The following is a 14,201-nucleotide window of genomic DNA, read 5'->3' on the forward strand; positions in this document are numbered from 1 at the left end:
TAATAAAACACGGAATGGTTGTATTATAATAAAGGGCAAAGGATAAGTATTTCTTATATTCTACACTATGTTCACTTGTATTTTTCTAACTAAGATCAAATTCTTATAATTTAAAATATTTATGTGGGGTGTATCTGTTTTTAATTTGATCGAAATTTTTCAAATATAACAATTATGTATGTATATTAAATTAAGAAAAAATATAACAAAAAATAATAAAGAAATATTAAAATATAAAAATATTTAAATTGTCGTTTTATTTTTAACCTTATAAAGTTCTTCTAAGATCAATTTGACTTTTTTTCTTAAAATTTTTCCAGATGAAGCTTTTGGAAACTTCTCAAGAAAATAAACACCACCTCGTAAATGTTTAAAATGCACCATATTCTTTTCAACATATTTATAAATATCATCTTCTGTTAAATTACTTTCACATCTTTTAATAATAGCTGCTGCTGGTAAATCTGTTGCAATTACATCCGGTATTCCACATACACAAACTTCTAAGACATCAGGTATTTGATGGATAATATTTTCGATTTCATTTGGATAAAAATGAAAATTTTTATATTTCATGATTTCTTTTTTACGACCTGTTAAAAAAATAAATCCATCATCATCGAAATAACCAACATCTCCAGTTCTAATCCAACCATCTTCTGTATATACTTCTGTTGTTTCAGTAACATTATTGTAATAACCAAACCATCGGCAACGATTATGTGCTAATATTTCACCATTTTGATTTGGACTCAATATATTACCATCCTCATCAACAATTTTTAACATAATATATGGAATTACTTTACCAACAGAACCTGTTCGATTTTCAGAATATGTTTCTCGACAAATTATATTTCCAACTTCCGTAATACCATAACCATTTAAAATTTTACCATTTGCTAAATAATCTTTCATTTTATTAGCTACATTTAATGGTAATGCACTACCAGAAACAAACCATGCACGTACTGAAGTTAAATCAAATGTTTTAATCTCTTCACTTTCAACAGTTAACGCAATTTGACTTGGTGGTGTTAAAAGAAAATTAACTTTATATTTTTCAATAATTTCTAAAATTAATTTTGGATTAAATTGTTGATGAGTTATTATTCGTTTAAATCCACGTATTGCACATAATAATAATGACCATAAACCGGAAATCCAATAAATTGTACTAAAACAAGTATATACATTAAAAGGTGTAAATGAATCGTTAAAACTCATAATATTGTGAATCATTGAACGATGAGAAACACAAACACCTTTTGATAATCCTGTTGTTCCAGATGAACAAATAATTGCAAATGTTTGATCACTACCAAGATTTAATCTACTTGGTCTAAAATTAAAAAAAAAAACAAAAATGCAATTTAAAATATAATAAAATTTATGAGTAAAATTTTTTTAAATTATTTACTAAGTACAAGTCTAGTTGAAATAGATTCAAATTAAGCTATTTAACTAACAAATACTAATTTAAATACTGAAATTGTAGCAATCACCTATAGATAATAAAGAAAGATGTATAAAATCGTAAGTTTTTTGAATCAGTAATAGATTTCTTGTTAGTGCTTAGTAAATAATTAATTTAAAAGAATGATTAATATTTAATTAAATTGAAAATTTTTAAAAATTATATTTTTGAAGCGTAATGTAATTAAGGAATTTTGCAAATATAACAATTAAGACTATAAAATTTTAGTAATGAATTTTAATGTTTTCTGTACAGTTCCTTACAAGTTGCTTGCTAAGGTTTTTGCACTTTATATGATAAAAACTTAATGGATAATTATCAAATTGTTTTATTTTTTAACTTTCCTAAAAAGTGCAATAACAATTAAATTTTTAAATGAAATTAAAAAAAATCATAGAATAAATTTTATCTTCAACTTAATTAAAGCATTAATTTCAATTATCCACCCATCAATTTTAATTTCGATTCATCCTCTTTCAGTACAGAACTTAACACAATATTTAATACATTTCTCTTTTTACTCACACAAAATGATCTTCATTTCCAGTTGGTTTCAAAAATATTTCTGCTGATGTAACACCATCTATTTCACCGTCCATAACAAATATTTGACATGTTAAATTTAATTCATTAATTGCTTCCTTCACTAAATTATAAATATTTTTATCACAAAATATAAATTTAGGTTTTGTAATACGATACATATGAATAATTTCATCTAAAAATTAAAAAATCAATATTCAATGTGCAATATGATTTTCAAAATAAAAAATTTAAAAGAGCATACGTTTGTCAAATGATGGATCCAATGAATTAAGTTGTCCACCGCAATAAATAATACCAAAAATAATTGGTGCTAAATATTTTGTATTACTAGCTATAAAACCAATAACATCCTCTTGTTTAATACCATATCTCATGAAATTTTGTGCAACACGTATACTCATAATCCTTAAATCATGACCAGTAAATTGTGTTTCGGTATCATAACACACCTGTTTTAATAATATTAAATTATATTAATAAATTATATATGGGTATGTACATATATGTATATTATATATAAAATGTACATGCACACACTCACATAATATAGTATACTCGTATTGTCTATAATTATTTTTTGTTTATCGCACTCATATACTTACTTGCAATATTTTTTCACTATCATGCTTAAGCATATGCAATAAAAGTTGGCCTAAAGAAATATCCTCATTGATTAAAGGTTGATAATTTTTATCCCATAGGATATTATCATCCAATATTAAATTAAATTCATCAGTTAGTGTACTAATTGAACTATTTGAAAACATTATTGTAAATGATTGAATTTTCAAAAAGAGAAAAATTCTTTGCTTTTAATTAAAAAATTAAAATTTATTTTTATCAATTAATATTGCCGGATTAAATTGGGTACTCTTGTATGTTTGTATTCTGCAAAAGTTCAACTTATACTAATATAAAAAATGAATTTTTTCTATTTTAGGGTAAAAATAAAAATATTTTTTTTTTCTGTTCTTTGTTGGATGGTTTGCTGCTGTTTTCTTTTGTTTTTTTTTTTTTCCTTTAATTTTATTTTCGGTATTTTTATATTTACTCGTTTTTTTTTTTCATTATTATCTTATAAGCTTAAATGAAAAGCAGGAGGCATTCATGTATTTAACGATATCTTACACACATCATGTATGTTAATGTGTTGTATGTGTGCACGTATGTAGCGATAGTCTACTATTGTAGCTAGATTGCGTTATTTTGTTGTTATGTCGTTCTCCAATTTGAATGGTTAAAGAACTGAACTCTTCAATAAAAATTTGTGCGGTTATCAAAATGAAATACAAGTAAAAAATTTATACTTTTTTAAAATTATTATAATTTGAGACCAGTGTGTAATACACATAAGTATTATAATATATGTATATATTTGATATTATATTTACGATAAGCATTAAACAACACGAGGAATAATAATAAAGTAGAAAAAAAAAATTAATAGTTATTCCTGTTAATTATAAGTCGAAAAGTGGTAAAAGTTTTCTTATTTATTACCACAATTCATAAAGAAAGCATAATATTAATGTTAATTTAAATTATGCGGCTTATTCTGAGCATCGAATCATTAAGTTTCAAAAAATTTATTATAGACACGAATCATTTGTATGAATTGCCTAACGTTTACAATACCAATATCGAAGTTTTTACGATAATTTTTTTTTCTTTATCAATGATTTATATTTTACAAACGTAATTACAAAATTTATAAAATAAAAATTGAATAAATAATGTAAATGCATTTGTATAAAATATACTATAAAGTTGTTATGTATAAAAATATGTAATATGAGTTAACCCTTTCGTTCATGGTTGCTTATTTGGGCGACGTGGCACAGATCACAGTAAAAAATAATAATTTTATTTAGTTTTTTTGTTTTTTGCTCTCACAATATGAGTCATTTTATCTTGCTAAAAGAGCGTGTTTATTAATATTACTTAGTGATTCGATACTCAGAATTAGCTCCAATGAATAGGTTTGATTTAAATTGCATACATGCTCAACAGATTTGGAATCAAAAATTCAATTTATGTAATTTTGGCTATATTTTATTTTCTTTCGTCAAAAAATGATTGAGCATATAGATAAATAAATTCGCATACTTCAGTTTAATCGCAAATGATGAAAAAAGTTAAGAGTTTGCAATTACCGAGTTATTAAAAAATATAATATAAATATAATTTGCGTGTACATTACATACATATTTATACTTCAAAAAAATAACTTCAAAAATAATTTCAATATAGGTACCTTTTGTATTCTAATAAACGAAAACTGAAATTTATAATATGCTGAAAATTTCATTGTCATGGTGAATGATAACAGAGAAATTTTCTACATAAACTGTAAATAAAATAAAATCGGTAAAATATTTATGTACATAACAATATGTACATAAATACAATTTATGTGTATGTTCAAAACTCCATGGAAAAGTTTAAAACATGTGTGGATAAAAATTATAATAAAGAATTAATTATTTTTATTGAAAAAAAGAAATGAAGAAAAAAACAAAATTAATTAAAAATAAAAGTGAATTGAAATTTTAACAATAAATTGTCATACTAAAATCAATTGAATTTTTTTTTTCAAATTAATTTTGTCATTTCCTTTAATTTTGAATTGTTTTTGGCACAATTTTCAAACTCTAAAAAAATAACCATACAAAAATTTTATTAGAACTTTTTAAAATATTTTTGATTTTTGTAGTTTTGAAGATTCTTTATTGCTCAGAATCTAAAAACAAAAATTTGTTTTTTTTTTATTTTTTTACCCTATTTCTTGTATTAATATCGAATTCTGGAATGATTGTATGCTTACATTAAAATTATATACCGAATTCGAAGTTTACTAAAATAATACCCAAAATAACAATAAGAGAAAAAAAACAAGAAACAAAAATAAAAAATTCATAACAATTTTGTATGCAAATTTTAAGACTTGTTTTCTTCTTAAATAAAATATAAATAACAAAATTTCTGAGTACACATTTGTATGTACATAAGTAAGGTAAATCTATCTATTATCGGCATTACATTATGTTTGGCGTTAATTTTTCATTTCAGCAAGAGCCAATATACTAGAGGTCCCCAAACTTCAACCTCTCGTAGACCCTTGCCGTGTTTTTGAATTTTTGATAGACCCCCTTAATACTTATTTAATTAAATTCATATTTTTTTGTAGAATAGTAAATTCATATTTTTTCCCTGGCAGGTCTTAATGGACCCCTGGGGGTTCTATATAGACCACATTGGAAATCACTGTAATAGACGAATAGATATGCAATAATTAATATTTTGGGACAAAATGAACAAAACAAAGTTAATGTTATGCCAATACCTCCTATTATGCCATTACCTCCTATGTGTGTATAGTTACTAATAAAAAACTTGATTTTGAAAGAAAATATTAAAGAATAAGCTGTCAGAAACAAACCTTAATTTAAGTTTTACTTATGAACGAAGCGTTTCAAGTAATTTTAATTTAAAAGAAATTGAATTGAATGAATTTGAATAGAAGTAATTATAGTTTATCAAGCATAAGTTAATATAGTTTATATAGCAGAAGTTAATTGCCTAACTCGGAAAAAATTTAATTTCTTAATTGAATTCGATAGCTACTTATACAATAGCTTTCTTTTAACTCTGTAATGAACCTTTTTTTGTACAATTCTGTAGAACAAATAGATTTTTATTAAAAACAAAACTGCCTGTTTTGAATATTTAATTTTAATTGAAAATTTATGCCGGTAATAGGTAACATGCCGGTAATAGGGAATTTTACTTTATGTACTTGATATTACATTTGATAATAGGTATTTATTTGTATTTCCATATGTATATACATATAATATTAATGGTGATAATATACTAATATATGGTAATTTATATAAGTGATTTGATAAATTTAAAGATGAGCTAGTCTAAAAATAATGTTTTTTTAATGTTATAATTTTGAAGCCGACTTACAATACATATATATGTATATGTATGTATGTAAATAAAGTACATAAGTATGTATACACAGAATTGACATATTAATATTGTATTATTTTATTATGCTATGTAGTATCTTTTTATTTAAATATATAATTAAAATATTGTTCATAAATTTTTTGTAAATAAACAAATGAGTGACTTTGCTTTGCTGAACGTCGCTGATTCTCATTTAAAAAAAAAATGTTTTTTTTTTTTTTTAATAAGAATCGGGGACAATAAATTAGAAGGTGTGCGTTAAATAAACTATGGTCATCAATTTTAAACTAGGCATGTACGTAGGCATTAATTAATCTAATGTTCTAGATTGTTTATTATACATGCTTATGTACAGTACCTAAAGTCACTTATTTTTTAATTTATGATATAATTATTAATGTGTATAATTTACATTTGTATGCAAGTGAAATTAGGGTTTAATACGAAACATGTGCGTTTTCGTTTTTAATAATTAAAAATAAAATTTCTTTGTGAAATTTTATTTTTCACAATGTAGTGAAATCACGTAATATAAAGATTACCTATGTACATACTTTAGTAGAAATTTTTATATATAGAATATGTATATACTTATGTCTGTATATCGCACATTTGCGAGAACAATAACGTATGTAAGTCAAAATGCAGAGTCGCAACTTCCTTTTATTACTATTATATTTTAATATAACGTACAAAACTTTTGTGTAACAAAATAATAAAGAAAATTTGTTCACATACTTGCAGAATAGTTCTACACCAACTTTTTTAGCTTTCGATGGTAAGTCGAAGTTATATTTTTGAGTTTTGCGTTATTCTTTCCAATGTACAATATGCTCTTAAAGTCCCTATACCAAAAATTTCATTAATTCCTCTTATTAATTTATTCTATAGAACTTAAAACTTTATCACAATTATAATAATATGTAGTGTCGGATTTAGATATTTACATGCATACGTATGAATTTGTATTATAGACTAAAAACTAGGGTACTGAATGTGCAAAAAGTAATCATAAATAATGCAAAATTTTAGCAAAAGTGAGCAAAAATTAAATATAATTGTAATAGATGCACTTAACAATATAACTTTCCTTATCATAAATTTTTACCATTATACAATTTATGAATTAAAATATGTAAGTGAGTAACTAAGTAAATATTTAATACATACATATATGTATATACATATGTATGTAAGTATTTCATCGACTCTAAAAATTTTATTAGCTTAGGGCCTTTGCCTCATGTACGCAATATATGTATGTATTTGATTCAGATTTTATTAAACGAAATAAACTTTTATTATACACATTATTTTTTACGGCTTATACCTATATGTAGATATCTTATATATGTATATCCAAATGTAACCCTATATATAATAAATTAACTAATAACTACTGTAATGTACCTACATACATACATACATGTACATGCGTATGCACATATGTATTTATAATAAACTTTTACAAAATATCGATGAATACAATTAAGTAACTATACAAATTTCTAAATACTGCATACATAATATGCACATGTAGGTATATACATACACAAATGACTTTCATTTTCAATTTTATAAATTTCAATCCCTGTAAAATTCTTTTATATTTTTATTTTATTTTTCAATCATACAGATTACACTGATATACAAAAAATATGAAGGTTTCTATTTTTTATAATTTGGTTTATAACACTTCTAAATATTTTGTTGTTTGATGAATGAAGAATATCGTTATGCAAATTGAGTAGCGGTACCATATTTTTGAGCTATTGCAAATATTAGATTTTATTTTGTTACACTTTTATAATTTCATTTTGAAATATTGTCAAAATTCTATTTTAATTAATTTTTTCAAAGGCTACTTTAAACTCTTCAACCTGCTTCTAATTCTTTGGTGATTTTCAGCGTTTTTTACTCCAGTCTAATAGTTCATTTGAAACTTGCAGTATTTCAAAGGCTATTTTAAACTCTTCAACTTGCTTCTAATTCTTTTGTGATTTTCACCGCTTTCTACTCCAGTAAAATAGTTCATTTGAAACTTGCTGCATTACAATAATTATAAGCTTAATTCCAACACTTCAATAGGTGCAATTAACCCCCTCTGAAATATCTCAATTTTAGTATAAGCAATAATAATATGTACCTTCCTTTATAAAGAATTCTATAAATTACAAAATATTTTGATATTATGTACATATTGACATATATATTTCAGTATTGTGTAGGTATACGTTTATGGAATTAGATACTCACACTTTCAAGAAAATGCAAATCTGGCATATTATTAAGATTTTTAAGGATAAGCCACTATAAGGTTTTTGTTAAATATCCACAGGGATAAGTAATTGTAAATTTTTGGTTTGCTACCGTCAAAACCCCGAAAAAAATGTATGGCCTGTTTAAACTAAAATTTAAAAATTTTAATCTAAAATAAAATTATGAAAATCGTTAATTAATAATGTTGTGGAACACTTAAAGGAAATAAATACTCTTTGAGTATTGAGGAATCACTACAAATCTACCCTGATTTTTTTTTATTTCAAAAACATTTTCTATACTAGTTTTCATCTCTTTTAAACTTATTTGGGAACGCTTGAGTGTCAATTATGAATTAATTGACTTTTTTGTCTTTATAGTTTTTTAGCACCAAAGTTTTCCACAATTCACTTTAATTAAACTTCAAATTTTAAATTGAAAAATATTTTGTATTAACAGGATCAATTAATTGTTGTAAGTAAATTTTTATTTTAAACATTGTTAATTTAATTTTATTACACAATTTTTTAATTTCTTCTACATAAATATTACAAAATCAAATGTACTCGTATGTTATTTATTTAGTTAGAATGCTTAAGTTTTTCCATAGCACAATTTCTAAGTGATATTTTGTCAACTTTTCCACAACTTGTGTAAGGATATTCATCTCTGAAGAATATTTCCGTTGGTGGAATTTGATCTTTTGGCAAATGCGTATCTAAATATGATATTATATCCTGTTTTGCCTGATCTAAATTCAATTTAGATTCCTGTAAATTGATTTTATTGATTTTACAAAATGCAATAGGAATTTCTCCTCTTTTTGGGTCTTCATGTGGGATACCAACAATATAACTAGCATCTAATAGTGGATGGGATTCCATTTCAGCTTCTATTAAACTTGGAATTATCTAGATTTATTGATAATAAATGATGTTATATAATATAAATATATATATATGTATGCATGTTTACATTCAATTCTTACATAATTTCCATCGAGTTTGATTAAATCTTTAAATCTATTGTAAATATGAAGTTGATTATTTTCATCAACTTTACCATAATCACCGGTTATTAACCAACCATTTGAAAAAGAATTTCGATTTGCCTCATCACTTTTCCAATATGATCCAAATTTTGTACTAGTTTTAACACAAATTAAACCATTTTGATTGTAATCCAATGATTGACCATCTTCATTTGTAATTTTTAATTCAAATCCAGGTAAAATAAAAGAACCACCTTTCATATTTGTTCCAATATTATTACTTATACAACCAGCAAGTTCAGTCATTCCATAGCATTGTATAACAATACAATTGGAATTAAGGCTTGCAATATTTTGTAAAATTCTTGTTGATATTCTCTCACCACCTGTTAATATTGCCTGTAAACTTTTAATATGATCTTTTCGTTGATTAATTGCATAATCAAGAACTTGTTTCATTAAAGTTGCTACACTAAAGAAATGTGTAACTTCATATTTTTGAATAGCTTCAGCACAAAACTGTGGTGATGGTGGTAGTGTACTATATACTCTTGTGCATTGCTGTAAAATTGGTTGAAGAATTGCAGAAATTTGTGATACCCAGCGCATAGGGCTAGCAACATAAACTCTATGGGTATAATCAACATTCCTAAAAAAATGGTGTTGTACTAATGTAAATTTTTTGTCTAATTTGAATATTTTTTTAACTTTTACCAATAGGTAGTAGCTCCTTGTCCCAAATATGTTTGAGAATGAGCCATTAATTTAGGTTTACCGGTTGTACCAGAAGTTAAAACAAATGCAGATAAAACTTCTTGAGGATCTCCTAGATTTGGTGCACGAAAATTTTCAATATCCTCTATTGAATTTTCAGGTTCATATAATTTTTGAAGAACTGAATTTCCATTATTTCTTGATTCAAATGACAAAAAATATTTTAAATTTTTATATTCGAAATTATTTATGATTCCAGTTAATTTATCATGATAAACACTATCATATACTATTACAGTTGGATTAACTAATTCAAATACATGTTCAATAATATCTTAAAATTGAAAAAATTATTTGTTAATTAATTGAAAACTCGAATTGGACAGTAAAAGAAAAATAACATTTTTTAAATATTAATTACCGTTTGTATATAGAATTTCAAGTGGAACAAATATTGAACCGATAATGATACAAGCATAAATTAATGGTGTTGTAAATGGATTCATTGATGAAAAAAATACAACAACATCACCCTTCTTTATTCCAAGTTTTTGAAGATTTAATGCAAAATTAATTGTTAAATTTTTCATTTCTGAAGCATTTGTTCTAATTTCACTATCTATATTTATTTCAATTATTTTCTCTGAATTATATTCACTTAATTGCTTTAAAATAATTTCACCTAAATTAATCTTTTTAACATTTTCATTTATTGGTGTTAAATTTTTCCAAATTTTAGAATTAAAATCATAAAAAATTGGATTCTCCATTGCAAATTTTATGGAAAAAATAATCCGATCACAGTTATATTTTGGCCGATATCGTTTAAATCATAAAATCCACTAACTTATATACCTTAAATTAGTATGAATTAAATATATAACTTTTAAGAATTTCAAATATGTAATAAAATATAAAAGTTTATTTCACTATTATTTATAAGCTTTGATTAAAACTGAATTATATTTTTATTACAACAATAATAATATGTTTACTAACACATTATAACTAAGAAATCACTATATGTACTTATAAAATAGAAATGAATTATCTTGTACTAAAATTAGATCTACTTACGTATTTATATAAGTAAACAATATGAATAGGAAACTTAATGCTCAAAAAAGCCATCTCACTAAATTCATTACGTATAGTATTTCATTTGATACCCTGAATCTATTAAAATAATATTATTACCTTTGCAGTATTGTATAGTTATGTATAATTTCTGAAGTTTATTAAGTTTTTCTTCATGCCCAACGATAACATCGGTGATTCCATACTTTTTGTTATCTTTATTTTGATTAAATTTGTTTGTAATTTTTCCACTGTTATTGTCGAGCTTTGGAGGCAAAGGGTCAAGCAATTGTAAATACATACATCATCAAAAATAAATAGCATACTTATTTAAAAAATAGAACAGAAATTTTAATAAAAATGAACATACAAATAAAAGCACAAATCATATTTCATTATAATTAATTCGAGTTTCGTTTAAAGGCTTTTTTAAATTATCATATTTTTAAGTAGGTTAATAAATTATTGCAAATCATCAATGAGAGCAAAATTTAATTTTCTTTTTACATTAATAGAATTTATTATTTTTATTTTTTATTGATAATTTTATATAGGATGTTATACCTAGCAGTATTATGATGTTATAAATCAAGGAATACTTAAAGAAAGTAAAGTTGAATTTACTAACAGAGCTTACTTCAAATAGGCTGATAAATCATTTAGAAATTTATAGAAAAACTGTTTTCATTCTGAACTAAAAATATAAATACAAAGTAAATTTAATATAATTTAAAAATTCGCAAGAATGAATTAAAATACACGATTTTTATAAAGTACAAATTTTATTTTAATTCATTAAACCTTTATTTTGATTTATCCATATGTCAAATTTAATTTTAATTTCGTCGTACTTATTATATGCAAATTTTTATTATTTTATTACTTAAAGTTTTAAAAAAGTTTTTCACTTTAAACCCATATTTTTACGTTTTTTCTTTTTTTTCTTTTTAAGACTTGAATCTTTCTTTGAAGTATTCATTTCAATTATACCATTATTATTGTTCTTTAATTTTTTTACAATTGGCTTTTCATTGTCAGAAGTATCACTTACAGAATAAATTGTGTCATCACCTTCAATATTACATGAATCATTCTCACTTACGTTTTCAGCAATATCTTCTTTTCTTATTCTAACAAATTTTCCAGGTTCTTCATCTTGATCTTCTATATTTTCGTCAATTTGATTGGATGTATTTTCTACATCATGGGTTTTTATACTTTCACTATTTACATTTTCAACATTTTCTAAATTTTGAACTTTTATAGTTTCCTCAAGTTCCATTTGATTTTCATTTTCAATTTCTATTGGAATTGTGCTACTGATATTTTTTTGGTTTGTATCTTCATTTATTATATTCACATTAGAATGTTCGTCATTTTGATTTCTGTCTTCCCTATAATGTATGCCATGTTTAATAAATCTACCTGCTGCTTCTTTATCTACAGTTGGACGTAAAGTTTTACTTTCATAAACTTGTTTGTTACGTATCATCGCTTGTCGTACTCTTGAAATTTCATTTTTTATCCCATGCTAAAATATTAAAATAATGGTAATTTAATATGCTGCAAAACATACTTACATATAATATAACATTTTAGGTAATTATAAATATTGGTTCGTGGTAACATAATATTATAGCACATAAACTTACTTCATTTGGATCCATTCCTTGCAACTTTACATACATCCAATATAGAGAATTCATGGTATATGATAAAAATAAGTCGAACTTTACCTTTTCTTCAGTCGTTAATTTATCATAATGCCGAAATTCAATACATTTTGTGACCTCTTCATCAATTTGTTTGATGGAGTTAGCAAAATTTGTTACATTTTCCACGAAATTTTTGTCATCTTTTAATTCACCGAAATCCATGTTTGCTTTTATTTTAAAATCTTAATATACCATAATATTTGACTTATCAAAATTTGCTAATAAAATTGAAAAAATTAATTATACTTCAAGTTAAGTACAGGCAATGAAAATAATATTAAAAAAAAAAAACTCAAAATCTGAAAGCATGGTTATTATATTATTTTGTTATGAATGTCAAAATGACAGCTTATATATGAATTTTTCTAAATTTTTCTTGCGCTATCTGTCGTTTTATATTGAAAATATAGTGAAAAGATAAAACCTTTTCGACATTTTTACGATAAACACGTACATTTTCACATTACATTTTATCTTATACATTTTTTTTTATTAAAAATTTTAGAATTTTTTGTGCATTCCTTTTAATTAGACAAAAATTTCCTTTTAAAAAATAACAAGAAATACGAAAAAATTATTAAGAAAATTTTGATAAATTTTGTCCTCAAATTCTTTTGAGTTTATTCTTTATTTAGTTTGACTTTACGTTAAAAGATGTCACTATTATTGATATATGGAATATTTTCATTTCAGCAGAAGAGAAGAGTTTGTCGGTAATTGATAACCTCGTATAGTTTGTTTAAGATTAAATGAAGGATTTTAATTTAGATTTTTTAGAAATCAAAAATTTATAAATCTCAAAAATTAATTTGTGAAATGCAATGTATAAGAAACTAAAATTTACATTTAATTGTAAATTTGATTTTTTTTAAACAAAAGAACTGTTTCGAAAATACATTTGGGGCAATTTACAATTAAAATTTGATCATAATTTTTAAATTTTCATATTTTGTTATGGTTATCTGCAATAATTTGTAAGGTAGCATTGCAATTAATTATAATGGTGCAATTAATCGATTCTGTATTTAATTCAAAATGGAAATGGTATTTTGAATGATTTAGAGTCAGTAGAATAGATCCAAATTGACGAAAACCAAAACTTGATTTAAGAACAAAACAATTACATATTTTCTTTCACAACTCTCTTCATAAATTAAAATTTTCAAGCCCATAATTATGAAATTTGCGAGCGGTTTTTTTTAAATGTAGAAGTGCGAAAATAAACATTTTCGACAAAAAAGTTTAATTTCGAAAATTCCATCATTTAGATTCTTTTAGATTGTTATTCAAAAAAACTTATGTGCAGTATATTGTTATTATACTATTAATATGCTATTACAAAAAACAATATTAAAAATAGGGCTAGATTCCGATGGTACCATAAATCGCGAATGGCTCGGGTGGCTATGGAGTAGGTGTCTTCTTGCCCTATTCGGTTCGCTTT

General features: G+C 24.0%; 2 protein-coding genes across 2 annotated transcripts; both read right to left on the reverse strand.

Moving 5' to 3' along the window:
• Nucleotides 1–243: 243 nt before the first annotated feature.
• Nucleotides 244–11,339, reverse strand: LOC129618823 (mycosubtilin synthase subunit C-like). The gene is made up of 10 exons (XM_055533836.1): nt 11,043–11,339; nt 10,387–10,820; nt 9,966–10,299; nt 9,249–9,900; nt 8,855–9,171; nt 2,878–2,911; nt 2,626–2,832; nt 2,265–2,472; nt 2,003–2,195; nt 244–1,342 (listed from the first exon to the last, which is right to left on the reverse strand). The coding sequence occupies exons 2-10, from the start codon at nt 10,733–10,735 to the stop codon at nt 244–246; spliced, it is 3,393 nt and encodes a 1,130-aa protein (XP_055389811.1). The 5' UTR covers nt 10,736–10,820; nt 11,043–11,339.
• A 486-nt stretch (nt 11,340–11,825) lies between these two features.
• On the reverse strand, nt 11,826–13,040 carry LOC129618828 (TNF receptor-associated factor family protein DDB_G0272098-like). The gene is made up of 2 exons (XM_055533843.1): nt 12,695–13,040; nt 11,826–12,573 (listed from the first exon to the last, which is right to left on the reverse strand). Exons 1-2 carry the CDS (start codon nt 12,917–12,919, stop codon nt 11,947–11,949), a joined length of 852 nt encoding a protein of 283 aa, XP_055389818.1. The 5' UTR covers nt 12,920–13,040; the 3' UTR covers nt 11,826–11,946.
• Between the last annotated feature and the right edge of the window lie 1,161 nt (nt 13,041–14,201).

The sequence above is a fragment of the Condylostylus longicornis genome, unplaced genomic scaffold (assembly GCF_029603195.1).
Source record: "Condylostylus longicornis isolate FDR11 unplaced genomic scaffold, ASM2960319v2 ptg000010l, whole genome shotgun sequence".
NCBI classification, from domain to species: domain Eukaryota; kingdom Metazoa; phylum Arthropoda; class Insecta; order Diptera; family Dolichopodidae; genus Condylostylus; species Condylostylus longicornis.

Excerpts from the sequence above, each read along its gene's own strand:
- LOC129618823 (XM_055533836.1), bottom strand. The coding sequence starts at position 10,735 with ATGGAGAATCCAATTTTTTATGATTTTAATTCTAAAATTTGGAAAAAT. Across the intron at positions 2,473-2,625 it reads ATAGTGAAAAAATATTGCAA|GTGTGTTATGATACCGAAAC; the intron begins GTAAGTATATGA and ends TTATTAAAACAG. Across the intron at positions 2,196-2,264 it reads GGATCCATCATTTGACAAAC|ATGAAATTATTCATATGTAT; the intron begins GTATGCTCTTTT and ends TTTAATTTTTAG.
- LOC129618828 (XM_055533843.1), bottom strand. The coding sequence starts at position 12,919 with ATGGATTTCGGTGAATTAAAAGATGACAAAAATTTCGTGGAAAATGTA. Across the intron at positions 12,574-12,694 it reads AAGGAATGGATCCAAATGAA|CATGGGATAAAAAATGAAAT; the intron begins GTAAGTTTATGT and ends TTAATATTTTAG.